This window comes from Mobula birostris, chromosome 2, assembly GCF_030028105.1.
Source record: "Mobula birostris isolate sMobBir1 chromosome 2, sMobBir1.hap1, whole genome shotgun sequence".
Taxonomy (NCBI): Eukaryota; Metazoa; Chordata; class Chondrichthyes; order Myliobatiformes; family Myliobatidae; genus Mobula; species Mobula birostris.
This window is the reverse complement of record NC_092371.1, coordinates 4,194,357-4,219,829: the sequence shown is the minus strand read 5'-3', so window position 1 is coordinate 4,219,829 and position 25,473 is coordinate 4,194,357. Positions and strand designations below refer to the sequence as shown.

At 50.1% G+C, this 25,473-nt stretch overlaps 1 protein-coding gene across 3 annotated transcripts in view; it reads left to right on the top strand.

The window, feature by feature from the left end:
* The first annotated feature begins 7,368 nt into the window (after nucleotides 1–7,368).
* The window catches only part of LOC140211460 (rho guanine nucleotide exchange factor 2-like), a 133,286-nt gene continuing 115,181 nt past the window's right edge, over nucleotides 7,369–25,473 (top strand). For 2 of the 3 annotated variants that reach the window (XM_072281181.1, XM_072281162.1), the window contains exons 1-2: nucleotides 7,370–7,479; nucleotides 15,832–15,892. In XM_072281181.1, coding sequence (XP_072137282.1) covers nucleotides 7,405–7,479; nucleotides 15,832–15,892 — 136 coding nt within the window. In that variant the 5' untranslated portion in view covers nucleotides 7,370–7,404. Of the gene's footprint in view, nucleotides 7,480–15,831; nucleotides 15,893–25,473 lie in introns of all 3 variants that reach the window. The other variant, XM_072281172.1, reaches the window with a different exon arrangement.

Sequence of the window (25,473 nt, the reverse complement as noted above, 5' to 3'; positions counted from 1 at the left end):
CCCTCACCCCTCACTCTGACACTGACACACCCCATACCCTTCACTGTGACACTGACACGCCCCACACCCCTCACTGTGACACCGACACACCCCACACAATCACTGACACACGGACACACCCCACACCCCTCACTGTGACACTGACACACCCCACACCCTCACTGTGACACAGACACACCCCACACCCCTCACTGTAACACTGACACACCCCACACCCCTCACTGTGACATCGACACACCCCACACCCCTACTGTAACACTGACACACCCCACACTCCTCAGTGTGACACCGAGACACCCCACACCCCTCACTATGACACTGACACACCCCACACCCCTCACTGTGACACTGACCCACCCCACACCCCTCACCGTGACACCGACACACCCCACACTCCTCAGTGTGACACTGACACACCCCACACCCCTGACTGTGACACTGAAACACCCCACACCCCTCACTGTGACACTGACACACCCCACACCCCTCACTGTGACATCAACACACCCCACACCCCTCACTGTGACACCGAGACACCCCTCACCCCTCACTGTGACACTGACACACCCCACACCCCTCACTGTGACACCAACACACCCCACACCCCTCACCGTGACACTGACACACCCCACACCCCTCACTGTGACACTGACACACCCCACACCCCTCACTGTAACACCGACACACCCCTCACTGTGACACTGACACACCCCACACCCCTCACTGTAACACCGACACACCCCTCACTGTGACACTGACACACCCCACACCCCTCACTGTGACACTGACACACCCCACACCCCTCACTGTAACACCGACACACCCCTCACTGTGACACTGACACACCCCACACCCCTCACTGTAACACTGACACACCCCTCACTGTGACACGGACACACCCCACACCCCTCACTGTGACACTGACACACCCCTCACCCCTCACTGTGACACTGACACACCCCACACCCCTCACTGTGACACCGACACACCCCTCAACCCTCACTGTGACACTGACACACTCCACATTTCTGAGTCCAACATCTACCTGTGCCACTCCCCGACACTGTAACCCTTCCACTCCCTGCACCCTGACTTGATCATCGTGGCACGCGATCGAGCTGCTGTGATACTGTGTCTGATCGCTGCCTCTAACCCGCCCACTGTGGATCCCGAGAGCTTCCCTTTCTCCCTCTCTGCCTTCCGTCTCGGACAGCCCTCCTGGGCTGTGCTGTATCTGAGTAATGGAGGCTGTGACCGGGTGTGTCCTGTTCAAAGTGCAGATCGTGTGTTTGTTTGTCAGGTTCTCCTGCACACCTTCTGCTCTGCTGTCTGACTCCTCTCTCCCTCCCTCCCTCCCTCCCTCTGTCGTTCCCTCTCTCTCTCACTCCCTCTGAAGATAACAGTGCCCTTTCACTTTCAACGCTTCTGACACGTTGATGTGTGTGTGTCTGACCGTCTGCTTGTAGCCTCACAGGCAAGGATTGGCCTCCAAGTGTAAGTAATCTCCGCACCGTCTCTTTGCTCTGTGTAGATGCACATTCCCTTCCCTCACCCCCTCATCCTCCCTCCTCTCTGTCACTGGTACCCCATCCGAGAGCAGACACCCCTCCCCCTGCAGACACCTCTCAGTGTCGGCTCGCAGCCAGGTTCGGGATCGCCGTTATCTCCCTCTCGCCACACCCCCTCCGACCCCTGCGTTCTCTGAACCTCTCCCTCCCTACCCTCCGCACTGACCTGTGCTTTCAAACGGTTGGGTGAGTACTGGCAGACCTGCTGACGAGACTGACACGTCAGACAGGGAGCTGCAGGTGGGCACGGAAAGAGGAGAGGGGTGGCTGGCAGCAAAGATCCGGCTCCTGTGGAACATTGGCAAGATGTGAGGGGCTGCCATTATAGATCAGAGCACAGGGGTAGCTCCTTTGTTCCAACACGCACAAGGTGCTGGGGGAACTCGGTACACAGGACGCATGTCTGGAGAGGAGTAACCGGTCGATGCTTGCGGCCGACACCCTTTATCAGGACTGGAGATGAAGGGGAAAGAAGCTGGAGCCAGGGGAAATTCTTCGGCCTGCAATGTCTGTTTAAATTAAACTAATGACATAGAACCATAGAACATTACAGTACAGAAACAGGCCTCTTGGCCATCTCCATATTCCTCCATTCTCTGCCACCCATGGGCCTGTCTAAGAGGATCTGAAACACTTCTTCCTTATCTGGTTCTATCGTTTCCCCTTGGCAGTGCATTCCAGGCACCAGTGTGTACAAACAAAGGGGAAACATCCCCCTCTCACTTCAAACGCAAGCACTCAGCTGTTAGACACTTTGTCCCTGGGTGTCTGCGCCTCTCTTAATCTGATAAACGTCTGTCAGGTCGCTCCTAAACATCTGCCAGGGGATAGAAGAACCCAACATGTCCAACCTCTCCTTATGGCACACACACACGATAATCCCAGTGAAGCTCTGCGCAGCCCCTCTCCATCCTGCCCCTGCTCACCAGAGTGTATTCCCGTTCCTATACGCTTCCTGTCCCCACGGCGCACTGTGACCCTGTCACGGTTCGCACAGCTCCATTACCCCTGTGGACACCGGAGCTCAGAGTTCGGTTCCAGAGGCGTACCACTTACCAGGTGACGTTGGTCATTGTAAATGGTCCTGGGATGAGGCAAGGGTTAACTAGGTGGGTTGCTAGGCGAGTCAGTGGGCTGGAGGAGACATCACAGAAACATAGAAACATAGAAAATAGGTGCAGGAGTAGGCCATTCGGCCCTTCGAGCCTGCACCGCCATTTATTATGATCATGGCTGATCATCCAACTCAGAACCCCGCCCCAGCCTTCCCTCCATACCCCCTGACCCCCGTAGCCACAAGGGCCATATCGAACTCCCTCTTAAATATAGCCAATGAACTGGCCTCAACTGTTTCCTGTGGCAGACAATTCCACAGATTCACCACTCTCTGTGTGAAGAAGTTTTTCCTCATCTCGGTCCTAAAAGGCTTCCCCTTTATCCTCAAACTGTGACCCCTCGTTCTGGACTTCCCCAACATCGGGAACAATCTTCCTGCATCTAGCCTGTCCAATCCCTTTAGGATTTTATACGTTTCAATAAGATCCCCCTTCAATCTTCTAAATTCCAGAGAGTATAAGCCTAGTCGATCCAGTCTTTCATCATATGAAAGTCCTGCCATCCCAGGAATCAATCTGGTGAACCTTCTTTGTACTCCCTCTATGGCAAGGATGTCTTTCCTCAGATTAGGGGACCAAAACTGCACACAATACTCCAGGTGTGGTCTCACCAAGGCCTTGTACAACTGCAGTAGCACCTCCCTGCTCCTGTACTTGAATCCTCTTGCTATGAATGCACATCATGTCCTCGATCTCTAAGTAATTGATGCGGTGACCAGAACTAGATGCAATACTCCAGATAAAGCAATGTATCCTGTCTATGATCTATGATCAGGAATACGTTCTGTCAGGTGTCCCGTCTGCCTTATCACTCCAGAGAAAACAACCCAACTCCTTGGATCTCACTCCCTCTAATCCAGGCAGCATCCTGGTGAACTTCGGCAGGGAGGTTTCAAGAAAATGAAGCTAGTAATGTGAGATTGGAGATGTGGGTGGTATTGTGCAGGAGAAGGCTGTGATGGAGCAAGCAGGATTTGAATTATCATTGTAGGGGGAATGAGTATATGAGCGATACCTCTGTTGGGCAGGATGTTGGTTAGGCCACACCTCAAACAACGTCAGTCTCCACAGGGGAAGATGGATGTCAGTGTGCTGGGAGCTGTTCAGAGAGGGTTTGCTAATTCAATACATGGAATGGGAGGGTGGTTCCACCAGGAAAGGTCCGACATGCTGAATTGGAAGTTCGAGGAGTGAGGGGGATGTCGAAGGCCCCATGGCATGGGAAATTGCAGAGGGCTGCCTCTCCTCTGGGGGAATCTCCAACTGGGGGCATGAGGTTTCTTTGTGAATGCACCATGAGATGGTTCCATTGCCCAGTTCCCGTCTTGTCATCTGCCCATTACCCCTCAGCAAGTGATATCCCCTCCACCCTTCAGTCACTCAGTCCAGCACCAAGCTGAGAACTGGGGATTCCTGGAAATGTTCTCTGGCTGGGAATGGGGTTGTACAGTGACAGATGCCTTGGGATAAGAGTATGAATGGGAAGAGGTCATGGGATAAGAATATGAAGGGGATGAGGTCATGGGGTCAGAGTGTAAAGGGGAAGAGGTCATGGGGTCAGAATGTAAAGGGGAAGAGGTCATGGGGTTGGAGTGTAAAGGGGAAGAGGTCAAGGGATAAGAATATGAAGGGGAAGAGGTCATGGGGTCAGGGTGTAAAGGGGAAGAGGTCATTGGGTCAGAGTGTAAAGGGGAAATGGGCATAGAGTGCGAGTGTAAAGATTCAAGATTTCCAGTATAAAGGACGACAAAATACTTGTCATTCTGGATCTGATGCAGCACAAAAAAACATTATAAAATAAAGAACATAATAATTTTAAAACCACAATAAATATAAATACATAGGATAGATTATATACATTGATTGATTGTACAGTATGTCCATAAAGTGACACTAGGCACAGGAGTGCCTGTACGTCAGGTGACTGACAGGAAATGTCGGGGGTGTGGAGGGGTGGGTTGGTGTTGATCGGCCTTACTGCTTGGGGTAAGTGATGTTTATGAGCCAAGTGACCCTGTTGTGGGTGCTACGTAACCTCCTCCCTGCTGGGAGCGGGACAAGCAGCCCATGAACAGGGTGGGTGGGATCCCTCATGATGTCAGTGGCACCTTTCTGTATAAATGTCCTCGATGACGGGGAAGGCTGGTCAGTGTTGGGTGCACAGGGGTCATGCTGTGAGCAGAAGACACCACTGGGGGTCAGTCAACAGCTGGTGAAGTCTTAATGTCAGAGTGCTCTGTGTGTGGACGTTCTCCCGGATCCCTGCCACAATCGGCTGCTATAACTCATCCCAATAACATGTGGGGAAGGTGGGTTTATCGGCTGCTGTGTGGCTGAGTGGTAGAAACTGGGGGGAGTCAGTGGAAACTGACCTTCATCAACCATGGCATTGAGTTCAAGATTCAGGAGTTAATGTCACAGCTATATAGGACCCTAGTCAGACCCCACTTGGAGTACTGTGCTCAGTTCTGGTTGCCTCACTACAGGAAGGATGTGGAAACCATAGAAAGGATGCAGAGGAGATTTACAAGGATGTTGCCTGGATTGGGAGCATGCCTTATGAGAATAGGTTGAGTGAACTCGGCCTTTTCTCCTTGGAGCGATGGAGAATGAGAGGTGACCTGATAGAGGTGTATAAGATGATGAGAGGCATTGATCGTGTGGATAGTCAGAGGCTTTTCCCCAGGGCTGAAATGGTTAGCACGAGAGGGCGCAGTTTTAAGATTCTTGGACAGGGGTAAGTTTTTTTACAGAGAGAGTGGTGAGTGCGTGGAATGGGTTGCCATCGATGGTGGTAGAGGTGGATACAATAGGGTCTTTTAAGAAACTCTTAGATAGGTACATGGAGCTTAGAAAAATAGAGGGCTATGCAGCAGGGAAATTCTAAGCAGTTTCTAGAGTAGGTTACATGGTCAGCACAACATTGTGGGCTGAAGGGCCTGTAATGTGCAGCAGACACAACAGACAGGATCTCCCGGTAGCCACCCACTTCATCTCTGCTTCCCATTCCCATTCAGATATGTCCATACATGGCCTCCTCTACTGCCATGATGAGGCTAAACTCAGGTTGGAGGAGCAACACCTCATATACCGTCTCGGTAGTCTCCAGCTCCTTGGTATGAACATAGAATTCTCCAACTTCCGGTAATTTCCTCCCCCTCCCTTCCCCTATCCCTATGTCACTCTGCCCCCTCCCCCAGCTGCCTATCACCTCCCTCATGGTTCCACCTCCTTCCACTACCCATAGTGTTTTCCCTTATTCCTTCTTCACCTTTCCTGCCCATCCCCTCCCTGCTTCCCCTCCCTCACCCCTTTATCTTTCCCTTTACTGGTTTTTCACCTGGAACCTACCCTCCCCCCACCTTCTTTATAGGGCCTCTGCCCCTTCCCCCTACAGTGCTGACAAAGGGTTCTGGCCCGAAACATTTCCACAGATGCTGCCCGACCTGCTGAGTTCCTCCAGCGTGTTGTGAGTGTTCTGTAGAACATGGGGAGAATGGAATAGGGATGGGTGTGAATGATTGGTTGGCGACCAGTACTGAATCGATGGGCTGAAGGGCCTGTTTGCTCATTATATGGCTCTGCGTTACTTTAATGAAGACAGCAGCCCAGTGCAGGGGACCGTCGAGGGACAGGACCAGTGCAGCATCTCTATCAGTTCCCACGTCAGGCTGGGCCCTGCTACTAGAGGTTGTGTGGTAAATCTGGAGTTTCTCAGGGACACTGCACATTTCCATTCAACACAGGGTCAGTCTGCAAACAGGAAAGAGTGGCCAAGCGCCCTGGTCCCCACAGGGAGGGCAGGCAAACAGCTCGCTGAGATTGTCAGAGGCAGCCGCGACAGAGGAAAGGGGAACCCTCGGCCCGGGGGCTCTAGGAAGGGCAGCGGAGAGTGGGAGGGCCGTGAGAGGGCAGAAGGAGGGAGGGGTGCGGGAGAGAGGGAGAAAGTGGGGAGGGGTAGCGGAGAGAGTTGGAGAGGGAGGGGTAAAGAGGATCAGAGTGTGAGAGAAAGGAGCAAAAGAGGGGAGGGGAGAGAGAGGAGGGAAGGAGTAGGGTGGTTTAGATAAGAGAAAGACTAGAGAGAGTTGGGGGGGAGAGGGTGGGGATAGGAGAGAGAAGGAGGGGTAGAGAGAGGGAGGTCAGGGTGAGATTGGGGAGGAGGAGAGGGAATTCAGATTTAGGGTGGGTAAAAGGGAAGGGAGAGAGGACAGGGAGGGAGGGTGTGGAGAGGAGACTTGCTCGGGGAGTGAGGGGGGAGAGGACAGGGAGGGAGGGTGTGGAGAGGAGCCTTGCTCGGGGAGTGAGGGGGAGAGGACAGTGAGGGAGGGTGTGGGAGGGAGCCTTGCTCAGGGAGTGGGTCAGGGGGAGAGGACAGTGAGGGAGGGTGTGGGAGGGAGCCTTGCTCAGGGAGTGGGTCAGGGGGAGAGGACAGGGAGGGAGGGTGTGGGAGGGAGCCTTGCTCAGGGAGTGGATCAGGGGGAGAGGACAGGGAGGGAGGGTGTGGGAGGGAGCCTAGCTCAGGGAGTGGGTCAGGGGGAGAGGACAGGGAGGGAGGGTGTGGAGAGGAGACTTGCTCGGGGAGTGGGGAGCTGATGACTGGGGCTGGTGCTGAGATGGGCACTGAGTGGGGACAGTGAGACCTGAGAGGGGACAGTACAAGTTGGAGGCTGGGCAGAGAGGGAGGGTTTGGAGGGGAGTGTGATGAGAGGACATACGCGAGGATGAAGAAGCGTGGATCGAAGCAGACCCCGAAGGCGAAGGGTGTGGCCAACCCAGGGGCGGCTGTCCTCATGAAGGTGAGAAGCTTTAGGGTGTCTGTCAGTCGCGGATAACACGGTCTCAGCCAGGCGTCAACCCCTCGCCATCCGCTACGTCCCACAGACCCGCACCCATGGTGTGGATGAGTATACGGGATTCAGGACGGTGTGAGTGGGTGACACCAGATCAGTACAGAAGATTGCCTGAGGTTCCAGTAAGCAGATAGGCCTGTAAGGAGAGCTTTTGGCCTACTGGCCTTCATAAATCAGGGCACCGAGTACACACTGACAAAGGGCAACTGTTTGCTCCTCTTCACGGATGCTGTCTGATCTGCAGCATTTTGTGTGTGTTACCATGAATTTCCAGCATCTTCAGAATCTCTTTAGCGTAGGCATTGAGACGTTGTGTTGAAGTTATACAGACCGAATTTCGAGTATTGTGTACAGTTTTGATCACCTACCAGCAGGGAAGATGTCAATCAGTTTGAAAGAGTGAAGATGTCGCTGGATGTACGGACCTGAGTTGTACGTTAGGACTTTACACCCTGGAATGTGGGGAAACAAGGAGAGATTTAGACAATAGACAATAGGTGCAGGAGTAGGCCATTCGGCCCTTTGAGCCAGCACAACCATTCACTGTGATCATGGCTGATCATCCACAATTAGTATCCAGTTCCTGCCTTATCCCCATAACCTTTGATTCCATTATCTTTAAGAGCTCTATCCATCTCTTTTTTGAAAGCATCCAGAGACTTGGCCTCCACAGCCTTCTGGGGCAGAGCATTCCATATATCCACCACTCTCTGGGTGAAAAAGTTTTTCCTCAACTCCGTTCTAAATGGTCTACCCCTTATTCTTAAACTGTGGATTCTGGTTCTGGACTCACCCATCAGCGGAAACATGCTTCCTGCCTCCAACGTGTCCAATCCCTTAATAATCTTACATGTTTCAATAAGATCCCCTCTCAGCCTTCTAAATTCCAGAGTATACAAGCCCAGTCGCTCCAATCTTTCGACAGATGACAGTCCTGCCATCCCGGGAATTAACCTTGTGAACCTACACTGCACTCCCTCAATAGCAAGAATGTCCTTCCTCAAATTTGATAGAGGTATGCTCAATTATGAGGGGTATAGATAGGGTAAGTGCAAGCAGGCTTTTTCCACTGAGGTTGGGTGAGACTGCAACTGTTAAGGTAACACACAGAAAATGCTGGAGGAACTCAGCAAGTCAAGCAGCGTCTCTGGAAAGAAATGAACAGCTGACGTTCTGGGCTGAGACCCTTCATTTTTGTGTGTGTTGATCAAGATTTCCAGCCTCTCTGGGGGCATAGGTCAGCGGTGAAAGGTGAAGTACGGAAGGGGATCTGAAGGGAAGCTTCTTCGCTCAGACGGTGGTGCGAGTGGGGAACGAGGCTGCCGCGGGACCACTACATGGGGATTCAATTGTTACATTTCAGAGAAGTTTGGATAAGCGGTGCCAAGAGAGCGACAGGAAAAACGAACAGCAGCTCCAAAGACCTCATCCCTGGGAGAGGTGGACCTTGGATGGGCTACGCCTGGGAACAACTTGAAAGACTGGCCCGAGATAGAGGACTCTCGTGAGCCTCCTTTAGTGGCCTGTGCCGGTGGTCTTAAGGAGATAAGTACACAGAAGGGTGGGCCATGGCCAGGTGCAGGGTAGATGGGTCTAAGCGGAAGATCAGGCCGGTATGCACTAGATGGGCTGAAGGGCCTGTTTCTGTGCTATGACTCTATAGTAGGATCTAGCTCAGGTGGAATTTAACTCAGACAAGTACAAGGTTCTCAATGAGTTTGAGTTTTAGGAGTGTAAGCCAGTGTAGAGAATGGGGGGGCCCTGGGGTTTGTAGAACAGTGAGATCTTGGTACAGGTACATGGTTACCTGAAATTGGTGACACAAGGTGCAAAGGTGTTTTCACCTGTATTCCTTCATCACTGAGTACAGGAACTGGGATGTCATGTTAGAGTGAGACAAGTGTTGGTGGGCCCCACTTGGAGCATTACTTCCTTTATTTGATTTTCTTTAAACACTTATATATTTTTAATGTAACTTCTTGTACTTTTAAGTCCTGCTGCCAATGTCACGGCATGCAGTATGTCGGTGATATTAAGTGAGATCTTGATTCTGTTTATGAGGATTGTGTGGCTTCTGGTTACCCAGCTGTTGGGGGGTGGGGGGATGTCATTAAGATATTGCCAGGACTGACTGGAGGGTTTGATGTCAGGAGAGCTGGTCAGGCTGGGACAGGTTTCCCTGGGGGAACGGAGACTATGGAGATGTGTAAAACCACGTGGGGCAGAGGGAAGGTGGGTGGTCGCAGTACTACCTCACTACTTTTGATTTTTATTTTGGCACTACTTTTTAAACTATTTAATATCTATACTTACTGTGGTTGGCAGTTTCCCCCTAATATTATGTAGTTCACTGCACTGCTGCACAAAAGACAACAAATTTCACGACATATGCCAGTGATATTAAACCTGATTGTGACTCTTTTACCCCACAGTCATGGAGTCTAAAATGAGAGCACACAGGTTTAAGGTGAGGGGGACAGAGGTGAAAGTTTCTCACCCAGAGGGTGGTCAGTCCATGGAATGAGCTGCCAGAGGAAGTGGTTGAGGGGGGTACAGGTACACACACTTGGGCAGGAAATGTTTACAGGGATAAGGGTCAGATGTGAATAAATGGGACTAGCTTACATGGGAATCTTGGTTGTCACAGAAAAATTGGGCTGAAGGGCCTGTTTCTGTGTGGTAAGACTATGAACGTGTGAATATGTCCCAGTTTAGTAACTCCAGTGGAATGGACCACATTGTTATGGTACTCAGCAAAATGTGCTCTAATCTGATGACCCTACTGGAAAGTGTTCCAGTGTGCTGGTGTCACCGGAAAGAGTTCCAATGAGGTAACCCTGCTGAAAGGTGTTCCAGTGCTGCGTCTCCACTGGAAAGTGTTCCAGTGTGGCGACTTCACTGGAAATTGTTCCGGTGTGGTGTCTCTGTCTCCACTGGTGGGTGTTCCAGTGAGGTGTTTTCACTGGAAAGTGTTCCAGTGTGGCGACTCCACTGGAAAGTGTTCCAGTGTGGCGACTCCCCTGGAAAGTGTTCCAGTGCTGCAACTCCACTGGAAAGTGTTCCAGTGTGGCGACTTCACTGGAAATTATTCCGGTGTGGTGTCTCCACTGGTGGGTGTTCCAGTGAGATGTTTTCACTGGAAAGTGTTCCAGTGTGGCGACTCCACTGGAAAGTGTTCCAGTGTGGCGACTTCACTGGAAATTGTTCCAGTGTGGCAACTTCACTGGAAATTATTCCGGTGTGGTGTCTCCACTGGTGGGTGTTCCAGTGAAATGTTTTCACTGGAAAGTGTTCCAGTGTGGCGACTCCACTGGAAAGTGTTCCAGTGTGGCGACTTCACTGGAAATTGTTCCAGTGTGGCGGCTTCACTGGAAATTGTTCCAGTGTGGTGTCTCTGTCTCCACTGGTGGGTGTTCCAGTGAGGTGTTTTCACTGGAAAGTGTTCCAGTGTGGCGACTCCACTGGAAAGTGTTCCAGTGCTGCGACTCCACTGGAAAGTGTTCCAGTGTGGCGACTCCCCTGGAAAGTGTTCCAGTGCTGCAACTCCACTGGAAAGTGTTCCAGTGCTGCAACTCCACTGGAAAGTGTTCCAGTGTGGCGACTCCACTGGAAAGTGTTCCAGTGTGGCGACTCCCCCTGGAAAGTGTTCCAGTGCTGCAACTCCACTGGAAAGTGTTCCAGTGTGGCGACTTCACTGGAAATTATTCCGGTGTGGTGTCTCCACTGGTGGGTGTTCCAGTGAGGTGTTTTCACTGGAAAGTGTTCCAGTGTGGCGACGCCACTGGTGGGTGTTCTGGTGTGGCGACTCCACTGGAAGTTGCTCCAGTGTGGCAAACCTACTGGAAAGTGTTCCAGTGTCAATGCCCAGTGGAAGATGGTGAGTGGAATAAGTCAGAGGAATAGGAGCCAGTATAGTGCAGCCAGTGGAGCAAACTTAACGGACTCAACAGCAGAATTCAGCTCTTATGTCGTATGGTCTTATGCTGAGTACCATACCCAGCAGTGCTGAGGTGAGGGACAGAGGGGCCTCAGTGTACCAGGGTAGGACACACACTGTGAAGGGTAGGGAGTGCTGAGGGGCAGAGGGACCTCAGTGTACAAGGGTAGGACACACACTGTGAACGGTAGGGAGTGCTGAGGGGCAGAGGGACCTCGGTGTACGAGGGTAGGACACACACTGTGAACAGTAGGGAGTACTGAGGGACGGAGGGACCTCGGTGTACAAGTCGAATGATTCCTGAAGGTGGCAGCACAGATCAGAGGCTGAAGAAGGTTTACGGGAAACTTGTCTCCATTAGCCGGGGCACAGAATACAGGAGCAGGGAGGTTATGGTCCAACTTTAGAAACCATTGGTCAGGCCACAGCTGGAGCACCGTGTGTATTTCTGGTCACAGACTCTCGGAAGGAGGTGACTGCACTGGAGAGGGTGCAGAGGAGACTGCCCAGGACTGAGAGTTTCAGTTACAAGGAGACGGGACAGGTTGGCTCTGTTCTCCCTGGAGGGGAGGAGGCTGAGGAGTGTGTTGACAGAGGTATGAGGGCATAGATAATGTTGATAGAACATTGAACAGTACAGGGGAGGCCATTCGGCCCACAATGCTGTGTCCACCAATTACACTAATGATGCTTAATGGTGAGAAACTGTTCCCCGTGGCATATAGGTCTCAGATTCGAAGGGTTTAGGGTGAAGGGAAGGGGTTTAGAGGGGTTAGGGTGAGGGAAAGGGGTTTAGGGTGAGGGGAAGGTGTTTAGAGGGATTAGGATGAGGGGAAGGGGTTTAGAGGGTTTAGGGAAGGGGAAGGGGTTTAGAGGGTTTAGGGTGAGGGGAAGAGGTTTAGAGGGGACCCAAAGGGGAATATGTCCCCCAGTGGGTGTTTGGAATCTGGGGCAGACTGCCTGAGAGGGGAGTTGGGGCAGAGACCCTCATGAAGTTGGCGAAATATCTGGACATGCACTCTGATCACCGAGGCACAGGAAGGGGATTGTCTGAGGTGACACAGCACAGCCATGATGAGGCGAATGGCCTGGTCCTGTGCTCTGTGACCCTGTGATTTCAGTGTCTCAGTACACGGGCTGGTCTCGTTGAGGGGGAGATCAGGAGGAAGGGTTTTTCTCAGCATGTGCTTACCTTGGGAGTTGTCTCACCAATGCACTGCGGGTTCAAAGTAACTGAGCGTATGCACGGGCCGGCGACTGGTCACTACGGTCCCGATGAGATCACCTGTGGTGTTGCCGAGCTGGTAGCAGAACGAATGGGCTGATTGGGAAATTTCTGGTCATCGTGACGATCCCTTAAAAACCTGCTTCTGAGGAGAGTAGCTTGTTCAATTTGTAGAAAGGTACGGAGGTATGAAGCTGTGTGACCTACTGTCTCAGCGTTCAATCCTGACCTCCAGCTCTGAGTGTGTGTGAGTGTCAGTGTGTGAATATGTGTGTGTGAGTGTGTGACTCTGTGTGTGTGTGAATCTGTGTGTCTGAGTGTGTGACTCTGTGCGTGTGAGTGTGTGACTCTGTGTGTGTGAATCTGTGTGTGTCAGTGTCAGTGTGTGAATACGTGTGTGTGTGAATGTGTGTGTGACTGTGTGTGTGAATGTGTGTGTAACTGTGTGAGTGAGTGTGTGTCAGTGTCAGTGTGCATGTGTGTGTCAGTGTGTGAGTGTGTATGAGTTTGTATGTGTGTTTGTGTGAGCATGTGTGAGTTTCTGTGAGTGTGTGTGTGTTTAAGTGTGCGTTTGTGTGTGTGTGTGTGTGTGTCTGTGAGTGTGAGTTGAGTTGAATTGAATTGACTTTATTACTTACATCCTTCACATACATGAGGAGTAAAAATCTTTAGGTGACATCTCTGTGTAAATGTGCAATGTGTCAGTCACCTCCGGACCCACAGCCACCAATCTCCCATTTGACTTTGAAGCCATGGTCATCTTCGACTATGAAGGACGAACAACAATTTATAGTAATTTGTAATAAATACAACAAGACAGTCAATATAACATAGAAATACAGTTGTATCAGCATGAATTAATCAGTCTGATGGCCTGGTGGAAGAAGTTGTCCCGGAACCTGTTGGTCCTGGCTTTTACAGTTTGTGGTTGGGGTGACTCAGGTCCCCAATGATCCTTCGGGCCCTTTTAACACACCTGTCTTTGTAAATGTCCTGAATAGTGGGAAGTTCACATCTACAGATGCGCTGGGCTGTCCGCACCACTCTCCGCAGAGTCCTGTGATTGAGGGAAGTACAGTTCCCATACCAGGCAGTGATACAGCCAGTCAGGATGCTCTCAATTGTGCCCCCGTAGAAAGTTGTTAGGATTTGAGGACTAATGCCAAATTTCTTCAACCATCTGAGGTGAAAGAGGTGCTGTTGTGCTTTTCTCACCACACAGCTGGTGTGTACAGATCACGTGAGGTGGGTTAGCCCATCTCCATTTCTCCTGTAATCCACAACCAGCTCGTTTGTTTTCGCGACATTGAGGGAGAGGTTGTTTTCTTGACACCACTGTGTCAGGGTGGTGACTTTCTCTCTGTAGGCTGCCCAATTATTATCTGAGATTAGGCCAATCAGTGTAGTGTCATCAGCAAATTTAATTAGCAGATTGGAGCTGCGGGTGGCCACACAGTCATAGGTATACAGAGAGTAAAGGAGGGGGCTTAGTTCACAGCCCTGAGGGGCACCTGTACAGAGGGGCAGGGGTGAAGGAGCCCACTCTTACCACCTGCTGGTGATCTGACAGGAAGTCCATGATCCAGCTACACAAGGCAGGGTGAAGGCTGAGGTCTCTGAGCTTCTTGCCGAGTCTGGAGGGAACTATGGTGTTGAATGCTGAACTGTAGTCCAAGAACAGCATTCTCACATAAGCATCCCTCTTCTCCAGGCATGTAAGGACGGTGTGTAGAGCTGTGGCTATTGCATGATCTGTTGATCAGTTGTGACAGTAGGTGAATTGTAATGCATTTGTGTGTGAGAGAGAGTTTGTGTGAGTGAGTGTGTGTGTGTGTGTGTGTCTGTTTCTCTGTGTGAGTGTCTGTGAGTGTATCTGTGAGTGTCTGTGTGTGTGTGTGTGTGTGTGTGTGTGTGTGTGTGTGTGTGTGAGAGAGAGAGAGATTGGGTACATGCCTGAAAGTCCGTGTATGTGGACTTTGTAACTTCTCCCTGTATCATGTGGGTTTCTCCCAGTTGCTCCAGATCCCTCCCACGTTGCAATCAGTGCAGGGCCAGGGGACTGGCTGGCAGTGTAAATCGCACCCCCCCCCCAGTGCGTGTGTGAGGGATAGAGTCTGGGTGGGGAGTGATGGGATTTAATGGGCACTCCCTGGTCAGCACAGACTGGACGGGCCGAGGGGCTGTTCCAGGCCAGATCTCCGTGTCAGGCGGCAGGACAGGTTGGGATCTGTCCACTTTAACAAGTAGCTGCCCAAGTTGGTCGGATCCCCTCTGCTGGCAGCCCCACCCTGTCCGCCCCAGGCACAGGAAGGAAGGAAGGCCGCTGAGGCCATGTTTACCAGTGGCTCCAGGCAACCTCCCAACACAGGATGAAACGTACAGGCGCGTCCCAGCCGGGGAGGGGCCCGTCCATCGTTGCTGGGGACCTCACCACCAGTGGTGCGAGCTGAGTGGATGGGGCCGGATAGGGGGAACCTGCCCCTGACCAGTCACTGATCCTGCCACCTACCTTCTCCACGCTCAGTCTCTGGCATCATAATTGGCTTCATCACCAACTAATCATCAGTCTTGTCGCAAGTTCCAATGTGACCTAACACAGGGCAAATTAATAAGCAAATTACTGACCAGGGCACAAACAAGACTTTTACCTCATTGTTGTTCACATTCCTGACCAATTCATGTCCCCTTTGATAAGCTAATTACTGACCAATCACCAGTCCACATCCTGACCCCTTCACTGACCAATCATTGGTCCCCTCCCTGACCCCATCACCGACCAATCACCAGTCCCCTCCCCAACCCCATCACTGACCAATCACCAGTCCCCTCCCTGACCCCATCACCGACCAATCACCAGTCCCTTCCCTGACCCCATCACCGACCAATCACCGGTCCCCTCCAAGACCCCATCACCGACCAATCACCAGTCCCTTCCCTGACCCCATCACCGACCAATCACTGGTCCCCTCCCTGACCCCATCACTGACAATCACCAGTTCCCTTTTTGACCTCTCCCTAACTGCATCACTTACCAATGACCATTCCCCTCTGTGCACCCCTCCCCAGCACCCAGCCCTGCTGACGCCCCAGCCGCTGCGAAGGGAAGCCCGTACTGACTCTCCCCCATTCCTTGCAGGTGAACAGGAAGCTACGCCGATGCCGAACGTTGTGGAAGCCCCTGGGCCCGACTGCCACCGGTGAGTGCGAGAGGTCATTGTGGGTCACTCCAGGATAGGGCAGGAGCAAGGGCTGTCTGTGTTTCCCCCAGCCAGTTCAATTCACAGCCCTCACTGAGGGATGGTGGAGTGGTGGGGTGGCTGGAGAGTTGAGAATAGACCAGTGGCTCCCTGGGCAGCAGTACAGACCCTCATGACAACTGTGGCAGTGGGACAGCCATGTCCAGTTGTGTGGGGGCAAGACAGAGTAGTTCAACCCCAATCCTCACCCTGGAGTTTGATCATTTGCTTCAACCCTGACCCTGACCTTTCAACCCCCCCCAGCCCTGCCCCTTCATCCTGTCACCTGACCCTGACCCTTCAGCCCCCAAACCATGATGGAGCATAACCATCCACCCCTCCAACCCTGGCTATCCCCCAAAACCTGACCCTACATCAAGGCCTTCACTCTTAATCCCAATCTCCCGCCCCCAACTCTGACCCATCACCCCCTAACCTGACCTGTGACCTTTCAGCCTGAAGCATAACCCTCCAGAATAAAGAACCCTAGTCCTGTGAACAAGCCCAGCAATCTGAATGGCTGACCACCATCACCAGCCCTACCACACCTAATCTAGTACCCCAGATGGTCCAAGTCAAAACCACTGCTCCATCAATCATGGAAGGAGCCCTGGGTGCAAAAACAGGCCATACATATCAATCCCATTTCCAGCACGAGGCCTCTCGATCTTGCTCTCCGGAGTTGGTTTATTACTGTCACCTTGTCTTGCATACTGTCCGTACAGATCAAATCATTACACAGTGCATTGAGGTAGAACAAGGGGAAAGGCTGTAAAAGAATGCTAAATGAAGTGCCATAAACAAAAAAAAAGCAGGGTGCCCAGTGCTCCTGGTTCTGTCTCCTCTAAATTGATGAGATTGGGGGCCACTTTGTTGAGTACCTTCACTCCATGTGTTGGGCACGTGGCCAAGTGGTTAAGGCGTTCGTCTAGTGATCTGAAGGCCGCTAGTTCGAGCCTCAGCTGTGGCAGCGTGTTTGTGCCCTTGAGCAAGGCACTTAACCACACATTGCTCTAGTGTCTGTGCGAGGAGTGGCCCCCACACAGACTTCCAATCTGCGCCTTGTAAGGCATGAAAATGCCTGACGCAGGCCTCTCATGGTCTGAGTCAACGTTCCCCCCTCCCCTCCCCTTCACTCCATTTGCCAAAAGCAGGATTTCCCGGTGGCCGAACATTTTTATTCCAGTACCCATTCCCGTTGTAACATGTCAATTCATGATCTCCTCTGCTGCCACGGTGAGACCCGTCTCAGGTTGGAGGGGCAGCACCCAATATTTATTGGGGCTGCTTCTTTTCACATTATATGTCAATGATTTGAATGATGGAATTGATGGCTTTGTGGCCAAGTTTGTGGACGAAACAAAGACAGGTGGAGGGGCAGGTAGTGCTGAGGATGTAGAGAGTCTGCAAAGGGAATTAGAAAGAATAGAAGTATAATGCAAGGATCTATTTCTTTTAAAGCAATGCCCCCCCACCTTAGCTCTACGTATTGATCTGTTGTTTACGCGTGCACATTGTTCCCTTGCTGTCCCGCTGCAATGATAATATATCTGTTAAAGCCATCTCCCATGTACGTGCTTTTACTTAATCCATAAGAAGTTGTGCACAGACACAACAAATTGCCAACAAGTACGAACCTGAACGTCAGGGAATATCATGAACTGCACCGACAGTTACGGGACAAAACAGCGAGAGTTAAACGGCATGAGAAAGCCAAAGGGCCTGTGAGTAACAGTGAGAGACGCGCTAAATTTAAAGTGAAAATAACATGGCGATGGCTTCAGTTGGAAAAGTTGATGAATTTGATAGCACTAATGAAGACTGGGAGTCATATATTGAGAGTGTTGAACTATACTGTAACGTGAACAACATGGAGGAAGCCCCTGCACTTCTTAGCGTAATTGGTGCAAGGACATACAGTCTCTGATGCAACTCAGTAACCCCTGAAAAGCCAGCAAGCAAGATGTTTGACAAAATTGTTACAATTTTACAAAATCACTTGAGCCCTGAACCGCTGATAATAGCTAAGAGGTTTTGATTTTGCAAAAGGAACCAGTCAAAGGATGAAAACCTTTCTGAATACATTGCAGAACTGCATAAACTTTCCCAGTACTGTGACTTTAGAGATGGACTTTCTGATGCATTAAGGAACAGACTTGTATGTGACATGCATAGTTAAAGCATTCAAGTGAGGCTACTGGCAAAAAGAGACCTAACGTTACAACGGGCTTTGACCATTGCAATATCATTAGAGACTGCAGCAAAGGATGCAGCAAAACTACAGAAGAGATTAGAATGTGAAACGCACAAAATGTCCCTGAATGGTACAAAAATACAAAGATGTTATCGATGTGGCAAATTCTCCCATGATACAAATGACTGTTGGTTCAGTGAAAAGGTCTGCAGAGAGTGTCACAGGGAGAGGATGTGCAAGGCAGATAAAAAGCACAACCGGGTGAAAAGTCTCAAGTGCAAATAACTAAGTAAATGCATAAAGTTACTGAATGTAAAACAGAACCAGACAACATAGAGTCTGACAAATATGAGCTGTCATGCCAAGAACTGCATAATATAAATGAAGCAGATCACAAATTCGTCTGGATCACAATAGATGTGTCTGGAGCAAAACTGAAAATGGTGCTGGATATAGGGTCAACTTTGTCCATAATTTCAGAGACAGACTATGACAGACTGTTTACTAAGATGCCATTAAAGAAGAGCTCAGTGATGCTAAAGACTTACACTGGCTAAAAAGCACCTACCTAAGGCAAACTGAAAGTAAATGTGATGTAAGCAGGCCAAACACAGAGGGTCAGAACTTTTCAAATGTGAATGGTTGAGAAAAATCCAACTAGATGGACACTCAATCAAAGCTCTCAGTGTGACATCAACAGGCAACTACAGCCCAAATGGTAGCACTAACCAGAGACTGTCACAGCTGCCTTGTATTGCTATATTTATGCTCTATTCTTGGTTGGTGCGGCTGTAATGAAACCCAATTTCCCTCGGGATCAATAAAGTATATCTATCTATCTAATGAGAAAGAGTTTGAGAAGGGAATAGATGAACAGATCAAAGACTTGGCCAAAAGCTGTTTGGATGCCAAAAAATTCAAAATGCACCCCCCTCCCCCACAGACACTGTTACACTTGTGGAAGTGACTGTCTTCACCATGGAAAAGAGTACATATTGACTATCCTGGGCCACTCATGGACTCCGTGTTTCTGATTGCCGTGGATGCTCATCTGAGGTGGCCGGAGGTCATAACAATGAATTCAACCACCTCAGCGAAGACTGTTTCTGCTCTGAGCACTATCGTCGCCAGAAACTGCTTACCCGAACAAATTGTGAATGACAACGGGCCACAATACACGTCAGGAGAATCCTTACTGTTCATGAAGAAAAATGGCATCAGCCATTTCAAGCCATCTCCTCGCCACCCAGCAATGAATGGGTTAGCTGAAAGATTTATCCAAACATTCAAGAAGTCCATTAAAGCAATGGACAAGGAGGACATTTCTGTCCAGCACAAGGTGGAGACTTCCTTTTTGTGTATTGAAACTCTGTTCATGTGACAACAAATCAAACGCCTGTGATGCTGTTCATGAACAGAAATCTGAGATCTCACATCGACCTCTTGAAACCAGATCTACAGAGGGAAGTGCAGAATAAACAGTTCATCCAGTTGCCAAGTGAAGCAGCAAGGAGCTTCAAGATTGGACAGGAAGTCCTAGCACGTGATTACTGAGAAGACGTGGACACCTGGTAGGAAGCTACAGGAACTGGACCAGTGACGTACTCAGTGGATGTTGGAGATCAGACATGGAGACGTCATGTGGACCAGATACTGGATGCTCAACTGAAGAACACACCTCACTGCATCTAACAAGATGGACACGTTGCAGTCACTGGACTTACTTCTCAGTGATGATGTCATTGACAGTAACGTGACACCAGAAACAGAGAACATTGTCCTAGACAAGACACCTGCCAAACCTGATGCCCCTCCACAGACCCAGAGACTCTACAAGAACGTTATTGTTGACAAGACACCTACCAAAAGTCCTGAAAGGAACAGAGCGCCACCCAAAATACAGAACCTTTAGAACTGTGAAGTTAGTTGTGGACAATTATGTGAAAGCATGTTTATTTGGAATATGGATTTATGAAAGAGAAATTGGATGTTTTAGACATATACAGTTTATGTTGCTTTAATCTAAAGGGGGAGGATGTGTAATGTGTGGATCTATTTCTTTTAGAGCAATAACCCCCCCCCCCCGCAGTATCACGTATTGATCTGTTGTCTGCGCATGTACACTGTTTTCTCTTTCTCATACACTTCTGTAGGGAAGTGTATGGTCATGCATTTTGGGAGAAAGAAGAGAGGCATAAGCTATTTTCTAAACAAGGAGAAAATTCAAAAATCTGAGGTGCAAAAGAACTTGGAAGTCCTCATGCAGGATTCCCTGAAGGTTAACTTGCAGGTTGAGTCGGTGGTAAGGAAGGCAAATGTAATGTTAGCATTCATATCGAGGGGGCTAGAATATAAAAGCAAAGATGTACTGCTGAGGCTTCATAAGGCACTGGTTAGGCTGCACTTAGCATATGGTGAGCGGTTTTGGGCCCCATATGAGAAAAGAACACTGGCATTGGAGAGGGTCCCGACGAGGTTCACAAGAATGATTCTGGGATTGGAAGGGTTAACATATGGTCCTGTGCCTGTACTCGCTGGAGTTCAGAAGAATGAGGAGTGAATCTCGCTCAAAACCTATCGAATATTGAAAGATCGAGATAGAGTGGACATGGAGAGAATGTTTCCTAGGACCATTTGCCGATGACACAAAGCTGTGTGGCAGTGTGAAATGTGAGGAGGATGTTATGCGAATGCAGGGTGACTTGGACAGGCTGGGTGAGTGGGCAGATGCATGGCAGATACAGTTTAAAGTGGATAAATGTGAGGTTATCCACTTTGGTGGTAAGAACAGGAAGGCAGATTATTATCTAAATGGAGCCAAGTTAGGAAAAGGGAAAGTACAACGAGATCTAGGTGTTCTTGTACATCAGTCACTGAAAGCAAGCATGCAAGTACACCAGGCAGTGAAGAAAGCTAATGGCATGCTGGCCTTTATGACAAGGGGAATTGAGTATAAGAGCAAAGAGGTCCTTCTGCAGCTGTACAGTGCCCTGTTGAGACCACACCTGCAGTACTGTGTGCAGTTTTGGTCTCCAAATTTGAGGAAGGACATTCTTGCTATTGAGGGAGTGCAGCGTAGGTTCACAAGGTTAATTCCCGGGATGGCGGGACTGTCATGTCGACAGATTGGAGCGACTGGGCTTGTATACTCTGGAATTTAGAAGGCTGAGAGGGGATCTTATTGAAACATATAAAATTATTAAGGGATTGGACACGCTGGAGGCAGGAAGCATGTTCCCGCTGATGGGTGAGTCCAGAACCAGAGGCCACAGTTTAAGAATAAGGGGTAGGCCATTTAGAACGGAGTTGAGGAAAAACTTTTTCACCCGGAGAGTGGTGGATGTATGGAATGCTCTGCCCCAGAAGGCTGTGGAGGCCAAGTCTCTGGATGTTTTCAAGAAGGAGATGGATAGAGCTCTTAAAGATAGCAGAATCAAAGGTTATGGGGATAAGGCAGGAACTGGATACTGATTGTGGATGATCAGCCATGATCACAGTGAATGGCAGTGCTGGCTCAAAGGGCCGAATGGCCTACTCCTGCACCTATTGTCTATTGCCCAGAGGACACTGCCTCAGAATGGAGGGGTGTCTATTTGGAAATGAGAATGAATTTCTTTACCCAGAGGGTGGTGGATCTGTGGAATTCATTACCACAAGTGGCTGTGGAGGCCAGGTGATTGGGTATATTTAAAGGAGAGGTTGATATGGAGTTGAGAGAGATAATAAATCAGGCACAGCGGAATGGCGGAGCAGACTCGATGGGCTGAATGGCCTAATTTGCTCCTACGTCTTGTGGTCTTCTGGTTTCTGATCACTGTGGTCACTGATTTCTCAAACTTCTGGTAATATCTCCCCCTTCCTTCTCTCCTCTGCCCATCATCTCCATCTGCTTCCACCCCTCCTCCCTTTTCTCCCGTGGTCCACTCTCCTCTCCTATCAGCTTCCGTCTTCTTCAACCCTTTACTTTTTCCACCTATCGCCTCCCAGCTTCTGACTTCATCCTCCCTCCCCCACGCACCCAGTCTCACCTATCAGCAGCCAGCTTGTACTCCTTCCCCTCCCTTCACCATCTTAGTCTGGCTCCCCCCCCCCGCCCCAACACCACCTTTCCAGTCTTGATGAAAGGTCTCGGCCCGAAACATTGAGTCTCTATTCCTCTCTAAAGATACGGTCTGACCTGTTGAGTTTGTCCCGCACTTTGTGTCTGTTACTAAGCAGAATCAAATGTTACAGTTACAGAGAAATGCAGGTAAGCAATAAGATCATAACAAGGTAGATTATGACACAGGAGATTGGAAATCCAGAGTAACACCAATGAAATGCTGGAGGAACTCAGCAGGTCGGGCAGCATCTATGGAGGGGAATAAACAGCCGAAGTTTCGGGCTGAGACTCGTCATCAGGGCTGGGAAGGAAGGAGGCAAAGCCAGAGTATAAAGGTGGGGGGGGGCGCAGGGACCTAGTATAAGCTGGCAGGTGGTTCCAGGTGACGGGGAGGGAAGGATTATGTGAGAGGCAGACAAGGAGTAAAGAGCTGCAGTATGTTGTGGGCCGTGTGCAGGTATTGTAGCAGAGGAGGGCTGACAGTTTGTAGCAGAGGAGTAGAGCTGTCTCTGAACCTGGTGTGCTCGCTTTCAGGCTTTGGAATTGCCTGCTTGATGGGAGGGGGGAAGAAGAGAGCATGAACAGGGTGGGAGGGGTCTTTGATTACACTGGCAACTTTTACCGGCCCAGATGCTGTCAGTGACTCAACAGGTCAGACCGTATCTTTAGAGAGGAATAGAGACTCAATGTTTCGGGCCGAGACCTTTCATCAAGACTGGAAAGGTGGTGTTGGGGCGGGGGGGGAGCCAGGCTAAGATGGTGGAGGGAGGGGAAGGAGTACAAGCTGGCTGCTGATAGGTGAGACTGGGTGCGTGGGGGAGGGAGGATGAAGTAAGAAGCTGGGAGGCAATAGGTGGAAAAAGTAAAGGGCTGAAGAAGAAGGAAGCTGATAGGAGAGGAGAGTGGACCACGGGAGAAAAGGGAGGAGGGGTGGAAGCAGATGGAGGTGATGGGGAGGGGAGGGAAGGAAGGGGGAGAAATGACCAGAGGTTTGAGAAATCAGTGTTCATGCCATTGGGTTGGAGGCTACCCAGACGGAATAGTCACGCTCCCCCGCTCCCTCTGGCAGTGACTACTAACTGCTCATCCTCTCTGTGGTCAGTTGTGTGTCTGGACGCAGCTCAAACAGCAGCTATACATCTGCCAATGACACTACTACTGTTGGCAGAACTTCGGATGATGATGAAGCAGCGTACAGGAGCGAGGTAGATCAGCTGATTGAATGATGTTGCAATAATAACCTTGCATTCAACGTCAAACAACCAAGGAATTGATTGTGAACTTCAGGAAGGAGCTGTCAAGGAAATAGACACCAGTTCTCATGGAGTCTCCAGGTGTCAGTATCTCTGCGGATCTATCCTGGACCCAACAATTACAGAGAAGGCGAACCATCTCTGTATTTCAGTAGGAGCTTGGCCTGTCACCAAAGGCACTCTCAAGTTTCTACGGCGTTCTAACTGGCTGTTTCAGAGTCCGGCTTGGGGTAGAAGCTGCTATACAAGAATCAAAATAAGCTGCAGAAGGATGCAAATTCAGCCAGCTCCAGCCTCCCCAGCATCGAGGACACCTTCAAAAGGCAATGCCTCAACAGGGCGGTGTCCGTTAATGAGGACCCCATCTCCCAGGATGGGCCGTGGACTCATTGCTACCATCAGGAAGGAGGTACGGGAGCGCGAACACCCCCATCCACTGTTTCAGGAACAGCCTCTTCCCTCTGCCATCAGATATCTGAATGGACATTGAACCCGTGTACACCAACCAGTACTTCTTCCTCTCTTGTCTTATAGATTTATTAATATGTATTACATAAGATAATGAATTTCACGACATATGCCAGTGATATTAAACCTGATTCTGGTTCTAGCTGAAGGAGCTTCATTCTGATCACACCATTATCCTCGCACACTCCTGGAGCCCATCCCCACCCTGGGGCTCATGGGGGGTGGGGGGGGAGGCTCAGTTTGAGCAACCAAGGACCAGGAGGGGGAAAACCAGCAACCTTGGGAGGGGGTGGGTGGGGCAAAAGTCCCAGAGTGCAGTGACACCACCTGACTCCGAGGAGACCCTAATCCCAAGGCCACCCCAGCCCTTTGAACGTTAGTCTCTTAATCCCACACACCCCCCACACTCCCCACACCCCACCCCAGACCACTCAAACCTATTGCCAGTAAGCAGGATGAATTCTACCTGAAGCCCTTCTTCTGGGGGTGGAGGGGTGCTCAGCTGGGAGAGAGAGTTCAGATGCTCAATGCTCACATTAGCGTGTGTATATTGTGTCTGTGCGTGTGTACTGTGTCTGTGTGTATATTGTGTCTGTGTGTGTAAACTGTGTCTGTGTGTGTATATTGTGCCTGTGTGTGTAAACTGTGTCTCTGTGTGTAAACAGTGTCTGTGTGTGTATACTGTATCTGTGTGTATATTGTGTCTGTGTGTGTAAACTGTGTCTGTGTGTGTATATTGTGTCTGTGTGTGTAAACTGTGTCTGTGTGTGTATATTGTGTCTGTGTGTGTAAACTGTGTCTGTGTGTGTATATTGTGTCTGTGTGTGTAAACTGTGTCTGTGTGTATATTGTGTCTGTGTGTGTAAACTGTGTCTGTGTGTATATTGTGTCTGTGTGTGTAAACTGTGTCTGTGTGTGTAAACTGTGTCTGTGTGTAAACAGTGTCTGTGTGTATATTGTGTCTGTGTGTGTAAACTTTGTCTGTGTGTATACTGTGTCTGTGTGTATATTGTGTCTGTGTGTGTAAACTGTGTCTGTGTGTATATTGTGTCTGTGTGTGTAAACTGTGTCTGTGTGTAAACTGTGTCTGTGTGTGTAAACTGTGTCTGTGTGTAAACTGTGTCTGTGTGTAAACTGTCTGTGCGTGTATATTGTGTCTGTGCGTGTGTACTGTGTCTGTGTGTGTAAACTGTGTCTGTGTGTGTATACTGTATCTGCGTGTATATTGTGTCTGTGCGTGTATACTGTATCTGCGTGTATACTGTGTCTGTGTGTGTGTCAGACTCCTGGTCCTTGGTGTGTGTGTGTGTGTGAGTCCCCTGGCCCTTGGAGTGTGTGTGTGTGAGTGTGTGTGTGTGTGTGATACCCAGCAGTGGTGTGCGTAGACTGCAGGTTCTTGCTGTGACTGTATGGGTTTGAACAGGTGGTCTGCGGGCTTCCCGCATCCCAACTACGTGATGGAGTGTGGCATAGGTTAATTAAACAGTCAGTTTGGGGAGGGGCTGGAATAACTCACGGTCACTTT